Below are 23,594 nucleotides of genomic sequence, written 5' to 3'. Positions count from 1 at the left end.
TATGCAAAGATAAGAATTAACTGAGGATTGAAATAATATAATTGTTAAGGTTGGAAAATATCCTTAATATCATCAAGTCAAACAGCAGTGAACAGCATCATCACCATGTTCACCACTAAACCATATCCTCAAGTGCCATACACACACACTTTTTGAACACTTTCAGGGATGGTGAATTTACCACTTCCCTGGGCAGTCTGTTCCAGTGTTTTGAAACCCTTTCTATGCAAAAATTTTCCTAGTATCTAGTCTAAACCCTCCTCTGCCACAGCTTGAGGCCATTTCCTCTCGTCCTGTTACTTGTTACCTGGGAGAAGAAACTGATCCCCACCCCACTACAACCTCCTTTCAGGTAGTTGTAGAGAACGATAAGGTCCCCCTGAGCCTCCTTTTCCCCAGATTAAACAACTCCAGCTCCCTCAGCCACTCCTCATACAAATTACTCTCTGGACCCTTCACCAGCTCCACTGTCCTTCTCCAGACATGCACCAGCACCCCAATGTCTTTCCTGAAGTGCGAGGCCCAAAACTGAACACATCACTTGAGGTGCAGCCTCACCAGTGCCGAGTACAGGGGGACAATCACTTCCCTGGTCCTGCTAGCCCCACTGTTTCTGATACAGGCCAGGATGCCATTGGCCTTCTTGGCCACCTGGGCACACTGCTGGCTCATGATCAGCCAGCTGTGAACCAGCACCCCCAGGTCCTTTTCTGCCAGGGAGTTTTCCAGCCACTCTTCCCCAAGCCTGTAGTGCTGCACAGGGTTGTTGTGACCCAAGTGCAGCATCTGGTACTTTGCTTTATTGAACCTCACACAATTGGCCTTGGCTCATTGATCCAGCCTGTCCAGATCCTCCTGTATGTGTCTCTACAGTGGAGAATGACATGAACAAGGAGCTCTCCCTTTTCCTATCGCAGTTAATGCAAATCATAATGACAGTTCTTGCACAGTGACAATAGGATATGCTGATCTCTCACTATTTTCACAAGGTAGGAGTAGGATCTCAAATCCAACAAAAAGAGGTTGTGGTATCTAACTCTGCCTGTCCAGCAATTGGGCCCGTCTGCATGAACAGTTATCACAGATGAACTGGTGTCCAATTATACATCAGAATGATCTCCAAAAATACTTTGGTCACGCTCAGGCCTACTGTGCACAGTGATGCCCCTAAAGAATGTTCTGAGCCACGGATTTGCACTTGCAGCAGCTGCAGAACATACCAGAACTAAGGATGATGCTAAACTCCATTTGTTTTTGAGATGATCTAGAGTATAATTTCTCTTACACTGGAAGCTCAGCAATAATGATACATTTTTACATAATTTTTTGTTGTTGTTCTATATATCACAATTTGTTTTTCTTTTTAAGAAAACTCTGAAACAACTTCTCTTGAGCAACTTAGTTGAAAAACATAGATTCATGTTTAAGAACTCTTGCAGGCTTCAAAACAATTTTTAAAAACCCCAAGAAGGTGAGGAATTTGAGGTGACACAAAAATAATAATTTCACATTATTAAAATCTAGTTATTTTCCACTTTAACTTCTCATGTCTTGAACTATGGAAATACAAATCAAGTATTAAGCAACAAATTTGTCATCAGGCTCAAAAATAGTTGCAAGATGAAAGTATGTTTATGCCCATTATCAAGAGACAATACTTGCTATATCACATGATGCCAAGGAAAACAGTTTATCCATCAAAGTGACTGCAACTTTAATGACAATCAGTAAGCAGCATTCATTCCTCCACATTACAGAGAAGCTGTGTAATTCAAATGCATGACATTTATCATGCAAGATTCATAAGCAGTCTGGAGAACGCTTCATTTGCAATTACTATTTCTCCACTTAGCGAGCAGCCTGAAGGCTTTATGTGTGGGCTGGCTTATGTGAAGAGAAGCAAAATAAATCTTCATTTTTTTTTAAACAGATTTCCCATATTCCCCAACTCACCAGCAACACAGGGGCCTGGGCAGGCTTCTTCCTGTAGTAATCTGAGTTGGCCAATTTTAGGTTAAGCAGGAGAGTGTAATGTGATACCACGTAGAGACTGTCTGCATTCATCAGAGTCTGGAAGTTGAAATTTAGGGTTCCCTCAAATCCTGGTGAGTGCATCATACCTAACAAAAACACCATGTGAGCTCTCACATTTTACACAGATTTTTCCTGGAAAAAAATATCAGAAACTATTCCTAGCATTTTGGCAGCAATAGATTGCTAGAATAGTTAATGAGTCATCAGTAAAAATTACTAAATGTACTAGAACAGGGAACAGAAAAATAAGTGGTTCATCTAGAATGCAGTGCTACAAGACAAACTGAACACTCCAGTCACAGTCCAGCAAAGCAAACATGCTAAATTTGAAATACTCAAGGAGCAGCACCATTCATTGGGATGACTGCCAGGTACAAAGCAAAGGGCAGGATACATCTGCAATGCCAACTGGAAAGGTGAGGTGTGAAGGGGCAGACACAAGGCCTGTGTATTTAACTGAGAACATTTTACCAAATGGTGCTAATGAGGTTAATAGCCTTTTTAACCCCCCAGTAAATCTGTTCTGGCTAAATCAGTTGTTGGATGGGGACTGGAGTGCTCAGCACCTTGCAATCAGGCTGTAATCATCATTCTCTCCATGGCCTAGAGGTATGTGGACAAATACCTGGGGCCAAGCTGGCTGGAACTTGTTACAACTCCAAGCCCTACTTAGTTCATACAAGACCTACTTTGTAAATGGCTGAGCACTTTCAGTTCTGTCAGACCAAGAAGACACCTATAAGCATTCAGTAGTCCTGAAAACACTACTGGTATGAAACGACAGCCTACAACCATGTGGCACAATCCCTTCTTCCCATGGATGGCACATACATTTTCCTCTGAGTTAGCTGACCTACCGGTAGAAAAACATAAATCAAGTATGAGCAACACCTAATTGAATCTCCATGATCTATAGCTTGAGCCATGAAAAAACAAGAAATATTAGATCCCTCCACATGACTCACAGTATTTAATGGTTTTCACATCAACTGTAAAATCCATTCATATAATGTCAATTAGTGAAGATCAAGGAGTAAGCTTTATCCTAGAGAACGTTTGAAATGAAACAAAAAACAGCTTCCAAGGTTAGTTACATGATGAAGCAAAGCTGCATCATTTGTTAACTGCTGCAGTGGTTTACCGTGAATATACTCCTCCCACCATAAAGCTCACACCTCTTCTTAGACAAAATACAACAAACCATTAACATTAAAAAAAAAAAATCCACACACAGAAAAGAAGCAAATGTTTTTCTTGCCTCGTGAGGGTTTGAAAGCTCTTTGCTGCTGCCTTCTCGGACTTTCCACTGTCGTCACTTTGGGGGCGTGGATAAGGTGAGTAACTGTTTGAGGGTGGATTTAGAAAGAGAGTAACTGTTCCAGGGTGGGTCTAAAAGATGAATAGCTGTTCAAGGGAGCAACCTTTGTGGAAGAGGAGTGATAGGGCTGGCTACAAACCATACCCACACAGGCTGGCATGTACTTGGGGTAGATTTCTCATGGTGAACATTAACAGAGAATCTTTAACCAAAACTGCAACCACGTGCTTGAAAGTAGCCCGTGAGTAGCTCTACTGATTTCATCGCTGAAGGCAAAGATGAATCTTAATACTTTGTTGGATGGAGGATCATGATATTGATGTGGCTATCTTAAGTCTCATTGATTTGATGTCTTATCTTTAAGACTAGAATCTGCTAGAGTAATAAAAACCTCAAGGCAGAGAGGTATGTAAAAGAAAAAAAAAAAACAAACAACAAAAAAGCCTACTCTACTTTGCATTAAAATATTTTAAAAATTGTGCAACAATACAAGACTACAATTAAAAAGGAAGGTGTAGAACTGCACAGAAAAGTGGATACTACATATTAGTAGCACCAAAAAGTGCTTACGAAAAATATGATCCCCGGTTTCCTCTAATATATGGGGAAATAAACTGCATTTAAGAGATTCTGAGATCTCAAAAGCAGAAGATCAGCTGATGTTACCAACAGAAACCTTGCCTCTAAAAACTATGGAATCAAAACTGAAAAGAGGTGCTAACTTATTCCTAAGGTGTTAATTTAGGAGTTAACTAGCTTACTTGCAAATCTTAATTTCACTATAACTCTGTTTAGCTGACTTCACTTTTTCAATGCTTATAGTCCCATGGCAGTCCCTCAAATTCCTACCTCCTTTCATTGCTTTTTAATCCTATGAAAACGTACTAATATTGCAGTGCTATCTAAGAACCTAGTTTGTAGGAAAGACTACTAAATCATATTTTTCCCCAAAAGTGTAAGAGAAATTGGGAAATGAAATAAAGCAGTTAAATAAGGTCTCCCAGAAACACAAAAATATTGCTTCTGTTCTGACTGGTCTCAGAACTGCACCTGCTTCTTTTCTCAACTTGAATTTTAAGAAATATTCAAATTTCCTAATGTATTCTTCAAGAATTACACATGAATAGATGTTGTATATACAGTGAATAGGATCAGTCCCTCTAACTTCATCACCTAAAATTTGTGCCTTGAATTGCTGGTGCTAACAAAGGACTCCTGAAATAAGGACCTTAACGTTGCTTATAGAGGCAGATCAGATAGGTGTCTTGGAAGCTCTCCAAGGGGTGTTCCTACCCCCTGACGTTTGTTTCAACTTTAGTAAGTCTCTCTCCCTAACAGGTCTACAAACTCATGGTTCTCTCACATACACAGGAACACAAGTTCTCACCTCAGGAGGACTGATGGACATTCGCTTAAGATCTGATGTACAAGTTAAAGGACTGTTTCAGCTGGATTGAGTCTCATTCCAGGTATCCAACTGAAACAGGTACGAGACCACAAAAGTACAACTCTGCGTCAGCCACATCTCCATGAAAACCCCAGGATACCTCTTCTAGGATGTCTTAATACAGTAACTTGCTGCTCTACTTTTCCATGATTCCTTAATGAGTGGCATCTTCTAAGAGTACTTCACCAAATCCATGTGGAAACATGGTGTACATCTTTAAAGTACAGGTTTAGTCATGCATGGCTTTCTTGGGAAAGTGAAAGGTCTCTCTCAACAGTCTAAGTCCAAGACTAGGTATCTTTTTAACAGATATGTACAAACCACAAATTATGGCTGTAACGCAATAATTGATTTATATTCTTCCATCTTTCTCACTGTACTAGTCATAATGGCATTAATGCCAGCAAAAAAACCTATGTTTAGCCTTAAAAATCTGGAAGTTTCCTAGGTCCACATCTTCCAATGCTTTAAAACACTCTAAAAAGACTTAACAGACAAAACAGAAAATAAACAGCATACTCATTCATGCACAAAAGTTTGAGCTAGAGGTCTAGCACTGGTCTTTCAGTATAAACTCAAGATCACTCTTTTTCAGGTAAAAGAAATCCTCATGACAGAAAGGGCACTCTTGATTGCCTCAATTAGGAAAGTAACATTATTGCCTCCTTTAGGGTATTTCCTTTCTATAATATAAAATGGCTAATGTTTCTTAAGAATACCATCTGTCATCTTCCTGAATTAGAGCTTAATTGGGCAGCATTTAAGCAGGATATCAGGAATATCAACTTATTTGCCCAGCTTCATATCTAAATTTTGCTGTATGGTGATGGGAGGCAGCCCTTCTGACTCTGTATGAGTTTAATGTGAGGGAGCACAAATGAATGAAGCAATGATTAGGAAAGGAGCAATAGGAATGGCAATTGCAGTAAAGTAAGTTAAAGAAACAGAGAAATATATTTTAGCAAACATTTCCACTTTGGCCACTGTCAGGAGAACAAAATGCTTCTAAATATATACATTTACACACACTTTAAATATACCATCAACAGGACAAACTAGCCTTTACATGACTTTTTTCTGTTTGTTTGACAAGTCAAGATCCCAAAGGTTCTAACCATGAAAGAACTGAAGGTATTTAAACTCTTAAAAGGCAAGATCTTAATTTTTCACTTTATCTGGGCTTTGAGCTTTGCATTTTCTGTTGTATTAGACAACAACATTAAGAAAAACAGAAGAGTGAAGAATAGTGTCTCTCCTCTTTTCCTATCCTTTCAAGAGCTTACTGCTGTTATCACCTTTTTCGTGAGGCTGGCGTTATTAACAGTAATGCAGTGATATACTGAGGTACTTAAATCTCATTCAAAACAGGTGATGGTATTCCCCACATCCCTTTCATGCTAAAAGGCAACCCCAACCTCTTTAACAACAGCATGTGCAAATCTTCTCAACAGATCTTTACAGACATGGGAAGAGGTATTTTACTACAGAAAATTTCATTTCTTTATCGAGGATGTAATCCAGAGCCTGTTAAGAGTCAATGGATTGACCTCACTTTGAATCAGTGACTGCATATTCAATTTGCTTTGCCCTAAATGAAGTGTGTTGCTGTGAAGGAATGTATTCTGTGAAGCCCAAACCTCCTTATTCTGGATATTCTCTGAAGATGAAATCCTACAGGAGACTCTGTGTACAGTGCTGTCAGAGTGTGCATGCTGGTTAGACAGTAAGTATTTGCTTGCAAACCTGAGCAGAATGTTGAAGAGAAGCTCTGCAGTGCTTCATCCACTTCTTCTACGCTGGGAAGAGCTATAAGCCGAGGAAGGAGAGCTTCAAGTGACTGGATAAACAGCCGTGCACTGTGTTGGTCTGCTTCTTGGCTTTTCAGCAATTTCAGAGAGAGAGCAGCAGTACGTAAGGACCTGTGACCTGGACAATCCCGTGGTGTCTGCTCCTCATCAGCCAGGGAGCAATTGTCAGAGCCTATGTCTGAGACATCAGACCTGCCTGAATCCTTTTCTGCTGCCATGGAATACTGATCACATGAATCAAACTCAGTCCTAGAAAGGTCCTGGTCATCTACACTGAAGTTACTTTCACTGTATCTGGATCCATAGGACCGGGTCTTGCAATCAACTGATAAGAAATTAGTTATATCTGGATAGACTATGGTGTGGCTTCTTTGAACAACATCTGGCTGGTCAATGGTTTCTGACTCTGGTTCTCTGTAATGAATCTCTTTGCTTTCATGTCCAGCTGGAGATGGCAGTGAGTTTTTTTGACTTTCTGGATTATCCTCTGGAGTTGTCTGTCCCATATCCCCTTCCAAAGTAGTCTGACCAGTGTCTGTGGTAACGCTAATGCTAATATCAGGACTCTTCTCATTTCCTGATTCCCAGGCAGGATTTTCTGAGGACAGGATGCGCCTCTGCCACCTGAAGTCAGCATCATTGATTTCCATGGAGTCCCTGCTCGTTTCAGTCCCATCCTTCAATTCTTCTAAGCGCTGGAGCAGCAGCTGGATCTGCTCTTCACTAAGCCCCCTCCCTTGGCTCAGCTCATCTAATGCTCCAAGCAGGGCAAAGACGCAGGACACAGAAGCATAACATGCTTCAATACCACCTTTGATGCACGCTTCCGTCATCCCGTCCATGATACTGCAATCAATACAGAATTCATTTAAGTGATGCAACACCTATAAGGAGCACATCTCTGTCATTCAACGCCATCCCTCCATAACCAGGAAAAAAATGAAGTGAACTTATCCTATAGGACTACTCCCAAGAAAGACAATCAGTATTAGAACAAATTATTAAGTATCTCATGCAAACATGGCCATTCTGTAAAGGGAGTGCCAAAGTGCCAACCAGGGAAACAGTTACTGTGCATTTATACCAGCACGCACAGCATGTTCTCCCTTAGAGACAAGCACTTAAGCTGTAAAAAAAAAATCTCAGCACCCAAATGAACTAAATTTAAAGTGATCTGTGTCCTGAAAATTATTTTGTCTACAAGATATGATCTTTACAAGAGCTGACTACCCTTCTTGCTCAATCTGACAATGTTTAAATTTTCTATTATCCCCTTTGACTTCATCTTGGAAATGTACCTCTAAATAAACACACGGTTATTTCATTGCAAGTTTAGGGACCCATAGCCAAAAATTTCCAACTGTAAAACAACATATTTGGGTATTTTTAAAAACTCCACAATGTAGTTATCTATGCCTTTACAAATAGGCTCAGAGTGATGACAAACCAGTAAGAGCTTTTACCCCTTTTCCATTTTCACATCTTATTTAACCAGGGAGATACCCTGGCTCATATTGGGTATGCTCCTGAAGGTACAACTGCTTAAGTGTCCTGCGTGCACAGGCTTAAGAGAGAAGAGGCTACGGGAGGAAACAAAGCATACAGCTTGAGAAGATCCAGATGGGACTTCCTTTTAGAAATAGACCTCTTCTTGGATTCTGATTCAGAAGAGCAGGGCCCTGCCAAATCACAAAGCTGACGAGGACTGCCAAGTATCTGAAAGAAAAGGAAACAGAAGTAAGTAGAGGATTATCTAAGCATTATTTAAATACAATAAGTAAGTCATAATTCTATCAAGCATTAAACCCGAGGCAGCAGTGCTGTAACTTCTCACAGCAAAGGAAAGCAGCACACTGATGTTCTATTTGTTAAAGCTACCATTCCTGTTTTTAAAAGCAGAAAAGCAAACAGAGAAGAGCAGAATATCCAGCAAAAATCACATACAGAACGCTCTTCAGTGCTTTATATTTTTGACTGAATATGTTTCAATTGATATTGCACACAAGAGAATTTTTATGCCTAAATAAACATTTTGCACTATAGCTTATACCAAAAAGAACCTTTCTCTTCAGTCACCTAGTTACAAAATTATAGAGCCATGCAAAGATAGGCCTTCCTTCAGACTCAACCTGCTGGGTAGCACCTTGTTAATGCCCACCATGAAATACAATGAGAAGGCATTACAAATGAGCACGTATTAATAAGCCCAAAGAGGCAACAGATACATCCTACAGGAAACAACATTAGACTAAGCTTTTCCTAAAACTTCAGTTATCATCTTGCTACTATTTAAAACTAGAGAAAGACAAATGAAGGGATGACTGCTAGTTCAGACAACGGAGTGGGTGGCTGTGTGGTGTTAAGAGAGATCTTCAGAAACAGAACAGCCTAGGTATGCCAAAGCTAGAAGAAAAACTCTCTAAGAGATACCACTGTTCCTACAAATTATGTAAGTTGCCTTGTGTTATGCAACATGAGAAGAAAGCTCCCATGTGGAATGGAAGAGTCCATGATTTCAGCTGGTGCTCAAACAAGTCTCACTGTGCTCCAGTTATAGTGCTCTCAGAGGCACTGGGCAAGAGGCCAGAAAGGACTGGTCTTGAAATGGCTGCTTAAGCCATTAGCAGCTTCCTTGTGGCTATTCAAAAAATGCTCAAAGAAATTGTAGTTCAAAAAAATGGCAAGTAATCAAAGCATATATCCACCTTAATGCCTGGAAACTACATTGTGAGGATGAATGTTTCCTTCTAGCAAGAGCAGAGAGTGGGGAAAGATGCCAAAGAAGCTGCGAACTGGTTCATTATGCTCTATCTCACCCAAAAGAGCAGTCATGACGCAGCGATAGGATCTGCTCCATGCAGTACCACAGCACAAACACTGACAGAATTGCCACAGTAACTTGCATTATGGAGAAAAATAGAGCTATTATGGCTTCATAAAACTAAAGATATTTGTCAGAGTGGTGTTGATGTAGCAGCTCTGCTCAGAAAGTATGATTTCAACATCCCTAGGTGGGAAGGTTTGAAATGGATTGGTATACACATTTCAGCAACATTTACTGTTAAATAAACATTTTGCTTTACCTGCCTGGACTTGCACACGTGATTATCCTACCTCTTTCATAATTTTGATGGCTTCTACTCGATGTTGAGGTGGTGGGTAAAGCAAAATCCGGTGATATAGAGACTGTAGCACAGGCTTCATGGATTCCACTGACCCCATCAGTCGAACCAGTTCTGCTGCAATATAATATATGGTCCGTGCAACGGGCCCACTAAGGGCAGGTGCTGTGGAGGAACAACCTGAACCTCGGCCATGATCAGAGATCCCTGAGGAAGGTGAATCAGCCTCAAGACAGATGCTGCTGTGAGCAGAGGTGATAGTTTTGTCATGGATTGGATTTCCCAAGATTACTACTAGGGCTGGACACAGTTGCTTCCTGAGAAAGAGAACAGCAGCAGATGGTAAACAGAAAACAATAATCTCACAAGAACAGATTGAAAATAGCCCATGGTTAAATGAGATAACACGCTCTTATTTTAATGATCAGTCAACAGCAGTGTTTAGATAGAACAACAAATTATGCCAAGGCTTTTTTCATCTCCCAAGCATCAGCATGATAGTACATATGGAAATACCTTTGGGTGCTTTAGAAACATGATGGCAAGGTAGAAATTCCACGTTTCTACTGCTAAGCATCTCTTCTTCAGTCCAACTCAGGAGCTTTAAAAAACCTGACCAAACAAGTACTAATCTATGTTAACTAGAAGACCTAATGTTCCACCACTGAACTGCACATGCATGTATTTTAGTAAGCACCCTTAGCTGTGAGACTCTGTTTAGCTGGCTTTTAAAAACATAATTAAAGCTGTCCACAATAACTCAAAGTGTGCACAATAACTACTCATATGCCACTATACACTAAATAATCAACTGTCTTTCTGCATGAGCACTCATGTTAAGTGATTCAACACCAGCAGATCACTCTTCTTTGGCAGAGCCAAAGCCAACTCAGCAGTTTCCTCCATTAGCTGTTATTTCAGCTTTGCACTCATGCACTTGACATTTTACTTCAGTCTGCAAGACCTTAATTTATGAAGCCAAGTGCTGCATTAGAATGAGTCCCAAACTTGGTTTTCACCCATGTCTCAGAGGTTCAAGCTAGCACTTAGAGCAAGCACCCAATGACAGGTAACGATTTGTAAATATATCCTCACAGGTAAGTACGTTTTATTTTCTCAAGATTTTTATGCAGTTCAGAATTTTTGTTGCTTCTCTTAACATGACTGCTGAAGCAGCTTGGCTTCCTGAAGTCAGAAAAACTTTCTTCCTGAAGAAAGAAAAACAGCTTTAATCAGAATCAGATAATGACTTTAAGTCTGCTTATTTATTTCTCCAACCAGGAACATTTCAAATCACATCAATTCACACTTATTGTTTAAAGAAATGTGCCTGTCTCAAAGTAGGTGTAATCACAGGTTGTAACACCAATATATTCCCCAAACATCTTAGTCCTATCAAAGTGTATCTGTATCAAACTATGGAGAACACTGTCAGAAGAACAGAGGTAAATCTTCTCTGTCCACTCCCTTCTTTATCTTCTGTTGAGAACTGACTATAAAGCGCCAGTCAGACAGAAGGCTGTGTATGTGCATTTAGGCAACGGCTCATTTAAGAATAACAACAGCTACCAGTTGGGATCACAACTTCACCAGATTGGTAATGTTTGGTGTGTACTTATACTACTATATATTCAAAACGATGTTTGCAGTTTAAAGTGTTTCATGTCTTCCTAGTCCTTTGGGTTTTTTTCCTCCCACTTAAGCAGGTCGCTGGAAGGATGCATATTCCTTGGCAGCGATGCAGATTAAGAAGTCCCTGAAGAAGCCCTGGTGGGTTGCCCTGAAGGTACAAGGTTACAAACACCTGCAGATTTGCAGTATGAACTGGATCATCAAAATGATGCAGACTTAAAATAAAAGAGGAAGTGTTTTCTTTTAACCAAGATCATTTCAGTGACCTTGCTTATACAATGGCCCCACAGTCAGTCACATAAGCATAAACAAAGGGTTGGGTGAAATTCAAAGGCAGAAACTTCTGAAGTGGATTTTTCATGAAAAAGAGAGTTCTGCTCTTACATTAGAGCTCTAAGAGGCCTCAGCACAGGGTCCCTGTGCAACACTGCCAAGTGTTATCAACCTGAAGACCTCCCAGTCCAGCAGTCACTGATGTTCCTGGGACAGCAAGGGAAGTAATGGGTGCCATTACATATTCCATCCTTAGAATTGGGCCCAGGTCAAACACTTCAATTTCAAAAATTACACAGTAAAAGTACAAGAAACACATTTGCCATTAACAGTCACATATATCTTTCTTTAATACAGTCACCTGACAAAGTCACAAGATGGGCATGGACTGCAAGGAACTGCACATTAGCTCCATTCTTGCTTTATTACTATGACTCAATTATCCACAGGCTATAAAAACTCCACTATTTCAAATAAAAAGAAGGAAAAGGATTATTTAAGGTGCTCTGAGGTGATGGTATCAAACAATTTAGAGGCAGATATGAGCACTAAAGACATCAAGCCTTTCTGGTTAAGTGTATAAAAAAGAGAATTTCTTGATTAAAGGGGTAGCATCATGAAGATTCTTTAGCCTCAGCCCTTACACAATGCAGGTCATAAGCATTTCTGGTCACCAGCCCATCACTTGACATTAATTTTGCTTATCTTCCTGTATTACTGCATCAGACCAGTAAGAATCTCTACAGGAGACTCCTATGACAAGCAGAATATCTTTGTGTTTAATGCCACACACAAATCCAAACTAGTGCAGAAAGCATAATAGATTTTCTGTTCTGGATAAATACACTGGACTTCATTACAGGAATTCACTACCAGGATTTAATGTGCTCGCTAAGCAGGAGGTCCTACCCAATCTTATATGAAGCACAGAAAGAACTGACAGTAGGTTAACATCAAGCTCTGCTCACATCTGGAGGCTTATTACAGGTTTGTTTGCATGGCTGGGGGAGAAGGTCCTTTTATATTTAAAAACTTAGTATTTGCATTAGTCTTCAGATGTACTCACCATATTAGATCAGTGAATCCTTTGTGCTGGTGCATGCTGGGAGAGAAGCTGTTTAACATGGAAAGGATGCACTCCAAGTAAAGAAGCTGAAGTTGCCGATTGTCACTGGCAAAAAGATCCCATTCACATCATATTAGAACAAAGATTATTTAATTTTCTAAAATAACTAAGTTCACTTGAAAATTATACCATACTTTACAGTATTTGATTTATTTTGCTTCTTTCTATCCATTTATAATGGTGTGATCACCATCATCTCATTTATTTTGTACTGACCACATGCAGTGATCTGCTACTTTAAAAAAAAATCTCAGGGAAAAAAAGAGGAAGAATAAAACAGAAGTAACTACTCAAATTCAATCTAAACTTGAGAAGGTAGGAAGCCTTAAACAGAGGAAAAGGAGACAATAGAGGATTTTGAACTTGGATAGTCTCTTCAGATAATCTGAAGCACATTTAGGCTGCTCTCTTCTGGTTATTTTTTCCTCTTTTCTTGGTGACAGCCACAATTGTAAGAAGTCAATGTCTACAGGCAGAAAGTTGCATGATAACATAGCTACCTTTCAGGGCCTTGCCAGTTACTCTGTCAGAACCATAAATATAAAGGAAACTTCATGAGAAAGAATACTAAAGAACCTGTGGATGCCTGGAACTGATACACTTCTTACAACGTGCCTTAATGCAGATCATCATCATCATCTTGCACTTGACACTCACATGGTCATGCACAGGGCATCCCTGCACTCCTGATTTTATTTTCCCATATGTTGATACTGATTAAATAATGCTAAGTAAGGCACTCTTCCCTTTCAAATCTTGCTGTAATTAGAGACACTTCTGGGAGAAAAGTCTATAGAAAATTTGCACACAGATGTCTGTGCTGTTTCTGGCTCTGTAAGTTCCTGAAAATTGTAGAGCATATAACACTCTATTACTGCTCATAACAACTCCATTTTAAAGTTATGCTCATGCATTTCCAAGTAAGTAGAGTGTATGATATTCCTAAATTTAAGGAATTCTTTGATAATGCAAATTACTTCAACTGGATAAATGGTGCCTTTCTAAGAAGTACATATTAATTTGTTCTGAATATAGTTTCCGTTAGGTCTTTCCATGGCTCTTGTTATTCTTTCTATGACAGTTGCTTCCAGCCAGAAAACTTCTCCTTTGATAAGTATTTTGCTGCTGTATGGAAGTTCCTTACAGGTTAGACTTACTGGAAGCTTTTTAAAGCTGAAGAGTGCACAAAGAAGGCAAATTAACTCCTCATTTCAAGCAAGGATTAAATGAATGCATCATGAGCAATATTTCCTCTAGTAAACACTTTGTTTAACCACAGCTTTGCTCCCTAATTCCAGAACTACAACAGTACAATCACATGTATCAATGAAACTCTCAAACTCCAGGTAATAAATTGAAATTAAAAACTGAAATAACTCACTTTATGACAGCCTGGAGCTTCTCACAGAGCACAGTGAGGACAGATACAACATCATCACAAAGAGACTCCACTGAAGTACCTCCAAAAAGGACAAAGATCAGAGGCATTACATATGAGCTACTGGATTATAACCTCAATTCACTGCATGGACTTTCAGAGCTGGTCAGAGCTTCTAAACAAGGAGCAAAGCTACCAAAATTGACAGAGAAGATGCAGTAGGAAAAGTTCTAAATTAGAAAGTGATCTCCACAAAATGCAAAAGCAGCAGTATTAAATCCAGAGAGAGCATTGATTGCTTACATGCATTTACAGAAGATTAGCTGAAATCCAATTCAGATAATAGAATAAGTATACAATTAAATAATAAAAAAGGCTCCAGTATTTCTATATGGCAGCCAATTGCTGTATCTCTCCCTGCAGTTTGTCTCTACTATACAGCTTCTGGTGTCTGACCAGGTTCTGATCTTAAAAGAAGATGCTCGTGCTCTTCAAAGATTTTAGCCTCCATTCACACAAGTTCTGCAGAAATCCTGTGAGAAGGTCAAAAGCACGGATTATTTTTATCTATCAGAGAACATGTTGAAAGTTAAGCCAGAATGGGAGTAGAAAAACATTCTCCTGTAAAATAATTATTTGGCAAGTGTAAGCACACCTTCAATAGTGATGTGCTTTCAAAAGCAGCCATTATAAAAACAGTATCTTTGGCCTGGAATATAGTAACACAATCATTTACAGGTTCCACATCCTACTCCATGAATCTCTTTCAATTTAGAAAGTAAAGCCACTTACTAAAACTTTCTCCAGAACACTGAAACTCCTTAATTACAGAAGTTAGCATCTTGAAACAATAATTTATTACAATGTTGAATGCAATGCTGTTACCATGGCCCAAATGAAGACAGAACTGAATATACCAGGAGCTAACAGGGCTGTATCAGTTCTTACCACATCAAGAACATCAAGCTATGGAGAAGGTACAAAAACCTGAAGGTGCAATTCCCATGACATCAAACCGCACTGTGTTGATGAAAGGAAAGTTAAGAATAAAAAAGTTGGAGTGTAAGGAGTCACTAAAAAAGTGTTACAAGTACCTTGACTCTTGAATTTTTGCAGGGTGTCATGGGTTTCAATTGTCTGTTAAGGAAAGACAAAGGTGGTGTAATTGGTGCAAGGAGCAGAAAAATACCATAGAAGCAATACTTTGACAGCAGAGCTTTCTCAACAAATTCGTGTCCTCTGTCTGTTCTGAGCTTTTTGTTTGTTAGGGTTTTTTTTAAGTGAAGCTTTTGTAAAATGTTTTTTAAAATTCCTTAAGATCTGTTTTAACAGTCATTTAGATTTAAGAAATTCACATCTCACTGAGCTGAACCAGAATTTCTAACTTCTTAAGGGATTTTCTACACCTAAACCAACTTAGTAATAACTAGGCATGTAAGTCGCATTGAAAATAACTGAGAGGAAATAATAGTTTAGACTTCACAAAGTACTTAGAAACCAAAATCAATTGAGAATTAGAGAGTTTAGAACATTGGCATTGTTATCGTTACAGTACCAACAGAATTAATGGCAGTCAGGAAATGGAAATGACCTCTTACATCATGCGGTGTGCTATAGGATTCTTCCCATTAGTGCACAAAGGGGTCAAGCCAAATTCTTCTCTCAAGCATCAATAACAAACTGCCAGGTATTAAATGCAGCTCTCATATGCTTTTATCTAGTCCTCAGCTAAGAAAAGAACTAACAAATTGAAGATCCAAAAACTAACAAAATTTGTAGACCCAAACTGAATTTTCAAAACTACTGGTTGTATTTGTTTGTTTGGGGTTTTTGGTAAATATTTTGGCTAGTAAAATGAACCTACTTAGCTCAAACAGAAGACAAGTTTACTTAAACTGAGCAATTCTGGTCTGCAGCTGCTCAGTAGGATAAAAGCAATCTAGTCTACTAATCCAAAATAGAAGGGATTGTCTTAACCCAAGACAGATGTAAGGAAAATAATCTGCACAACTACAGTCCTTAAAATTTCCTAATACATGGAAACTGACTTTTACAAATAGTACTTTTTGGACAATATGATATTAAGGAAAGCAGCACTAACGAATGTAAAAAGTCAATGTAAATCCATGCGTACCCAGAATATTTACAGTTTCACCAAAAATGTGCTGGGATTTCACTCAAAGAGCTCTTATGGATTCTAATAATGCAATAAATAGAATGATTTTTGTTTTGCTAACAACCAAGCAAAGAATTTCATGAGTTTAAAATTATCTTCTATAAAAAAAAGTAGAAGAAAAACCTCAATTACACTTTCCTTAGTTGAGAATTTGTTTTCTTTATGTAAATATTTGTCATGCAAAAACTTTTAGCAGAAGGATTTCAATGAATCTTAGGAAAAGAAGCAAAGAAAACAAAAGAATGGAAAAGGCCAAGGCAGTCTGATGCCTGAACAAAGCCTCTTTTGTTTAATGGAAAGGGGAAAAAAAAAATTTAAAAAAAAAATAAAAATCAGCCAACCAGAGCTGACAATGTGAAAGCTGAGTTTCCAACAGATTGCTCTGAGGCAGGCAGAGTCGAAGCCCAAAAAAAAGCTTTTAAACAGGATTAATTGCAGAAGTGTCAAATAAAAGCCATAAGGCACAACAAGCCAGTACAACACACTGCATTCAGAGAAACAAAAAGGTATGCAGCCATGGACATGGAACCATTTGTTGATGCCAGAAGGCTCACCATGTTTTCTTGCTTTTGTCGTAACTGTAAAGTCAAGTCACTCAACATTTGGCTGAGGGTTGCCCGCACAGCGGTGTTAATGCTCCGCTGGTGACAGCTAGATACATATGTCTCAATGCAAACCTGATAAGGAAACAAGATAGTAGTACAAAGATATGAACTGTAACTTACCAGTAACACATTTTAGGAGGTATCGATACCAAGGTCTCTCGCATGCAGATAGTCAGCCTTCCTTACTATTGCTTTATTAGCACATTAGAAGTTTTCAGCAGTATGAAAAACCAAGTAAGTAGTATCTAGAAGCAGTATGCAATTCATCACTCACAGCTGCAAGAATGGTAGGGCAAAACTGGCAAAGTCTCCTGTCAAATACAAGTGATTTTGGCACTTGCCTTGCTCTGTAGATAATTCATTAAATGTGGATTTGATTGTTCATTTCTTGATACTTACTTGTAACCAGCCCCTGCAAGTCTATGTCTGCAATGTAAATATCCTCCAATTTATCAACTTTTCTTGAATATAAACTATATCTTGAGTGATTCAAGACATCACACACGGAAGCTCTTGCCTTATTTTCCCTTTCTCAACTAAACAGAGAGAGAGAATCCCAGAGGTTTTCAAATGTATGTATGTTGCTCGTTATGTCATGCAAGAAACACTATGCAAATGAGAACCTGAGACTGATTATCTTCTTTGACAACACAGTAGAATGGGTTAGTTGTATGCATTTGCAGTATATAAGGGACCAAACTGACAGAATGTCTCATTCTTATTGCCCTTTTTTGAGGTTCTAAGATCCCCCCAGATATTAAAAGGATTTTATTTAGTTTAAGGTCAGTGATGAAGATGGTCTTCTAAGTTAAAAGAAGGCCTGGACCAACTCTGCCCATCATTCAGCTATCACCTGAACTCCAATGGACAAAAAAAACCCCCTAAAAGCCCGTTAACCATGTACAGCCCTTTGCAGAGGCCAAACCATTCCAGTGCTGCTGAGATCATTCTTTCAAGCTGTAAGATTTCTTCTAGAGTACCTGAATTATTTGATGAAATACCATTCTTAAAGGTAGGCTGACTTTCTGGAAAGAACATGGTTGATATCTCCTTCTTCTCTCCCCTCCCCACGTGAGCTAGTAAGCAACAATACTGTCCACTTGAGCTCCAATCTTACAGAAGGCCTGTGCTCTAAATGGCTGGGCAAGGTACCTTTTGAAAAGTCATTGATGAAGAAGCATCAGTAAAAATGCGAGAGCTCAGGGCTCCAAAGAGGCGTGTAATGGACATTTTGATAATTTCATGCATTCGGGGACTTCCAGCTCTATGGCATGCAAAACACAACTAAGGGCAAAACACAGACGGGTTAGCTAATGAAACACAACAGAGTCAAACAAAACAAACCTCCAAAAGGTACATGGGAGTAACAGATACGCACATAAAAACAAGAAACAGCATGAACTAAATTTTCTTGCAGGTGTCTACGCAAGCATGGGAAGGTGCCCGGGGGAAGATATAGTTTATTTTTAATACTAATAATCTATTTTCAATACTCATAATACTTAAGCCGCAAATGATAGTACTCTTCATGTTGGATGCTTTCTTAATTTAAAGCTGATAAGGTTCAGAAAGATTTGGAATGCCATTATTTTGTACACATGAATTGCAAATGATCAGGCAGTGCAAAATGGCTAGACTGTAGCTTTGTTTTTCAGAGATAGTCCTCACAGAGTTCTATCAGTTACAAACGCAGTACCTTTCCAGTTCTGCAGTGGCCCCACTTTGCTACAGAGTACAGGCTAGGAAAAGGGACTAAGGGACTGACTTGGAAAGAAATGTCAAATAGCATGGGCACTGGAACAGAAAGCTCCTTTTGCCACCTTTCCCTTAGAGCAAGTCAGAAGGTTAACCAAATGCTAAACTGAGGAATTATTTTCTGTTTCCTACTGCTTATTCATTGCAGAATTCAGATACAAAGGCATAGTGATTCCAGCTGTTAAAGTCTTTGCCTTACCTAAAACCTGGGCAGGAAGAAGCATGTATGTGCCTGGTAAGATTTGCTATTTAAGATGACCTAGGCATTCACTGAGGCAGTACTTTCTCATGGAGTGTGAGGAAAGTAACTGTACCTCCAAACACTCCAAATAGAAACATGAACACTCTGTATTACAGCTTGTTCCAATTCACTGAAGGAAATGAGTTTTGTTTGCTTTGCTGGCACACCTCATCTGCCTGCTGTTGAGCTCTTGTTCACCATAACAGAAAAGAACCATCACTGTGCTAATCTGTATCAGTACACTAGCTAAGGTTTTTAAGAGCCAGGATAGCCTTTGGGAACGAAAGTGAAGTGCAACTACCAAGAACAGCAGTGTTTAATGTCTGTCTATGAGAAACAACTGCCATTTTCCAGGATGCTTTTTATGAATAACAGCCCTGTTATTATCCAAATTTACACAGAGAACAGAAAATATTATTTCTGATACAGCTTATAGCACACAGAACATGACTGATTGACCGTTTCCCCCCAGTCTTAAGCAGTGTTCTAAAGATTGAAATCTGAAGGGTTTAGAGTCATCAAATACTTTTCCCAGGAAGTACTTCATTTAAGCTAGAGCTCTTTACCTACAGCAAAGAGATGCACTAAGCTGCATTCATCAACTTTTGCCTTGCATGTTAGAAAGTCCACTGAGAAAAACTGCAGTAGGGGAAACAATATGTTTTCTTCAGTTTGGGACATTGATAAAAAGGGTTTAGTAGAACTTAAAGAACTGTGACTTGCTTTAAACACCAATTCAGTTGATCCTTGCTGCAGCATCATAGGTAAACCTTACTGTCTCACCTAGCCCAAAAAGAAACCAAAGCTGTGCTAATCTGGAACGATTACTAACTTTTTTTCTCCTGTTTATGTCATATACATGAACTGTGGAATTTTAAAGCCCATTTGTTACAAAATAGAAGCTGTTTTCTTCAATTCCTGGTTACCTCTACAGATCCATTCTCAGCTTCTAGTAGAACAACGCAAGGACAATTTTATTCTTAAACTTGGAAAGTACTGTAATATCCAGGTAAATTGAGCTACTTTCACATGGGATTTTTCTTTTTTTACAAAAGTCCCACCCACAATAACAAAAACCTGAGAAGGAACAAGTCTCTATATGTCTACGGACACCTGGAGTATAGGACATATATATAATCTTTAATATTTTTCATGGGCATTTCCTCTGCCCATACCATGTTAACAATATAATTTTATAATATGTTCCGCACACAACAGTGTGTGCTGCGCAGGAGGAGCAAGCATTCCGGTGCATCTTCTCTAACCTGAACAAACAACACTGTGGCTTGCTACAAAATGTACTAAAAATATCATCCACGTATAAAAGCTTACTTAATATACCTGCAGGTATGTTTTTCTACAACAAAAGATCCTACACAATTTAATTCAGACTAAAATCTAATGGAATAAAGGGAGTGCAGTGACTATTAGCATCATACATCTACAGGCATGCTTAAATCTTTTACTAAGATGTTTTAGGAAAAAGGTTAACAAGCACTTCTGCTAACATGACACACTATGGCTTATACACCTCTCTTGAGGAAACTTCATCAGTTTTAGACTTGAAGTAGGTAAGAAATCAGCACAGTGCTGTTTTATAAAGAAGAAAAGCAAAGTAAAGTAAATATGAGTAGTAAATGTGCAACACTGTAATATACAATTATGGGTCCATTTCCAAAAGTGCCTTCCCATGCAAGCCCGTCAAACCTGCCCAACTTGCAACTATTTCTTACACTAGAGAATGGTAGTTATGTTTTGGACTGGTTTAATTCCACGTTATGTAAGGAAATCATGCTGTAGGTAGCAGGGAAAAGTTAAGAGACACAAGCCACGGTATGACAAAGGCACTTACCTCAGCAATCTTCAACACTGAACTCCCATTCAATTCAAATGTAGAGGTATATGTTATACAGAGCAGGACCTTGCAAAAAAAGAGAGAGAGGAAGGAAAAAAATTGTTTCATTGGTTATTGCCTCCCTTTCCCACTCATGTGCCGCAGCTCCTTTCAATTTTTAGAGCAGGCATCAGAAGCTTCGTAACACCATGTATTACTGGGATAGAGGAGATCCACCTGAGATGCTGCATCTGTTGGCCCCAGAGGTAACACCCAATGGATTACTTATTGCTATCTCCTACATATGACCACCAAAGACAACCCAGTGTGAAAGACAATCAACCTTGGCCTTGAGTCAGAATCCGTTCATATTTCAACGACAAACTTTGCATGATTTATAATCAGGCCTTTAATTTATTTCCATTAGTATAACAAAGGAAGAAGGAAAAATGCCTACAAGTTATTACTTAAGAGTCACAGATAGATACGCATTATGTGAGACAAGCCATTAATCACTGCCTGACATGACGATTTCCCAGCATAGGATATTTCCAGTAAGTGTATTATAGTCATTTGATAATGAGCATCCAAAAAACAATTCATAGGTCCCAATTAACGAGGGGAGGCTTGTCCTGTCTTGAACTCAGCAAGAGGAATAAGAACTAAAAGCCCCATCTAACACCTTACTTCAAAGAGAAGGAGAGTGAGAATGTGATGTCATCTACCATGTCTAGTGGGGCAATGTGGTGAGAGCTGCAGTGCAATGCCTTTAGTATCTGGAGATGTCCTCCCCGTCTCCCTTCCTCCTTTTCAATCCCTCCTTCCTCACAAAAGACAGAGAGTCTGAGCTACTGTTCTCTCTCCTTCAAAGCATAAAATTTACCCAGTGCCAGAATTTATGTTTTGCTTGGTCTCAAATAGTATGAGTTTCCTGGGATAAGTGTACCAGCAAATACCAATCACATTAACACTAATGTTTTGGTCCCTACAACTTCTCAGTCCCTAGAAACTACTGTTCTCTGCTTCACAAGGAAATTAGGGCCATCAGATAAGTTAGCATTACTGATTGTTAGCTACAAGCAAAGTACAGAAGAGCTTGTCCATGGATGAATATGTTCCTGGAAAAAGACATATATAACCTTCTTTGTATTTTGAGAGTCAGACTGAAAAGTTTCTACACACTGAAATGCATAACACCTTTACAAATATTTTTCTCATCAGAAAAAAACATATTTCACTACAAGATGTCACACCTTACTCCAAGGTTGTTCGGGGTTTTTTTTGTTTGATTGTGTGCTTCATTTTGTAAATAAAATACCAATCAGGAGCTTGATCCTATTATTATAGATGATGATTTTACTATAAAAAGTGTTCCCAGAAAAATATTGTGTAATGGCAATTTTACAGCTGCCTGTATGTGTTATCTTGCCTTGACTCTCAGTCTTTCATAAAAATAAGCCAAATAGTGTGGATAAATACTAGAGGTAATGGCAATAAAAAAAGGTATACTACTCTTCAGAAGTACAATAGTCCTGCACTAGAAACTCTTTTTTAGATATTTAGCATTTACCCTTACAGCAAAGCAAACTTTCTGAGCCAAGTTTCTTCTCCATGGTTTCTCTTTTCTTTGAAATGGGCAAAATGGATTTTCTCATCTTAAAAGTGTTACACAGCCTACCTCAGTATTGCAAGGAGAGATATGAGCTACAGAGCACTTGAACTTGCCAGAGAAATAAATCTAATTCTAACTACAAATGATTAAGAATGCTGTGCTTTGTACTTCTTATATGAACTCCACAAATGTCTCTGCAATCCATATCATTTACTGGTACATGGACAGGTACCAGAGAGAAGGAACCGTGATACGTCTTTTCCTGTCAACAGAGCAAATTCTACAGAATAACAGAAAAGTAAACAGTCAATTATAATAACTCTCAATAATTTCATTTGGTTAATAAGTACATAAGTTATAAGGGCTGTTATTTTCATCTGCTGCTCAGTACATACCTGCAAAATTTAAAACTACAAAGCCAAACAATTTCGTTTGACATTAACTGGATTCTAAGCTGCTGGCCAGCCTCACAGTCAGCTGTTGGGCCTCACTTTCTCAGCTGTTAATTAACCTGAAAGTTTATTGATGTTTCTAATAGCTGTGAGAGCTCAACAACTGGCTAAAAATATATATTCATTACTTAAGGAAAAAACTGTGATTTATACTCTCCAGACACTGCTGTGTAAAACACAGGTGTAGAACACAGTTCAGAAACCGAGAGACAGACAACTCTCACCTCCCACTGACAAACCTCTTCTTACCATGCTAAGAGCCACAGTGGACAGCCAGGCACATGACTAATCTTATCCAGTGGTTTGTCTGTCCTGAATTTCCCTACTTATAAAACCTCATTTGCTTCATGGGATTTTCTGCTCTCTTGTCCCATCTTGGCTTTGTAGAGTGCACTATTATCTAATGCTTTCCAGAGATCGAAACCTGGAAGTCAATATACTACAACACATAGAAGTACGCCAGTTTAGGCATTCTTTTAAGCCCTTGCTCTTCCAAATCTCTTCTTCCTCTCCTTTTTTTTTTCCTTTAATTCCCCTCCTTTATAGAGCTGAATTATGAAAAGTTTGCACACACACACACATATATATGCCTAATCCTTTCTGTCACAAATGCCAAAAACCTGCAAGTAACAGGTGAATGACAGAAAGGTCAGATATCAAGTGCAGTGAGGAAGTGATGATCAAAACCTTGCTATGAAACAAAAGGGAAATTCAGCAAAAAGACTACTAAGTTTTGATTGCTACTTTTTGCAAAAAAATAAGATCTGAGAACCTATTAGCT

General features: G+C 38.8%; 1 protein-coding gene across 7 annotated transcripts in view; it reads right to left on the bottom strand.

The window, feature by feature from the left end:
• Positions 1 to 23,594, bottom strand: part of ARFGEF3 (ARFGEF family member 3) — an 89,987-nt gene that overhangs the window by 36,834 nt on the left and 29,559 nt on the right. For 3 of the 7 annotated variants that reach the window (XM_017825909.1, XM_017825910.1, XM_017825916.1), the window contains 10 exons: positions 20,768 to 20,836; positions 18,072 to 18,203; positions 16,869 to 16,991; positions 15,233 to 15,275; positions 14,142 to 14,220; positions 12,701 to 12,805; positions 9,722 to 10,046; positions 8,211 to 8,323; positions 6,543 to 7,453; positions 1,954 to 2,120 (listed from right to left, as the gene is read on the bottom strand). In XM_017825909.1, the coding sequence (XP_017681398.1) occupies positions 1,954 to 2,120; positions 6,543 to 7,453; positions 8,211 to 8,323; positions 9,722 to 10,046; positions 12,701 to 12,805; positions 14,142 to 14,220; positions 15,233 to 15,275; positions 16,869 to 16,991; positions 18,072 to 18,203; positions 20,768 to 20,836 (2,067 nt within the window). The remainder of the gene's footprint in view (positions 1 to 1,953; positions 2,121 to 6,542; positions 7,454 to 8,210; positions 8,324 to 9,721; positions 10,047 to 12,700; positions 12,806 to 14,141; positions 14,221 to 15,232; positions 15,276 to 16,868; positions 16,992 to 18,071; positions 18,204 to 20,767; positions 20,837 to 23,594) is intronic. The other 4 variants (XM_017825912.1, XM_017825913.1, XM_017825911.1 and 1 more) reach the window with 3 other exon arrangements.

The sequence above is a fragment of the Lepidothrix coronata genome, unplaced genomic scaffold (genome assembly GCF_001604755.1).
Source record: "Lepidothrix coronata isolate B3197 unplaced genomic scaffold, Lepidothrix_coronata-1.0 Scaffold123, whole genome shotgun sequence".
Classification (NCBI taxonomy): Eukaryota; Metazoa; Chordata; class Aves; order Passeriformes; family Pipridae; genus Lepidothrix; species Lepidothrix coronata.
Note: the sequence above shows the minus strand (reverse complement) of the source record. Positions and strands in the feature narration are given on the sequence as shown.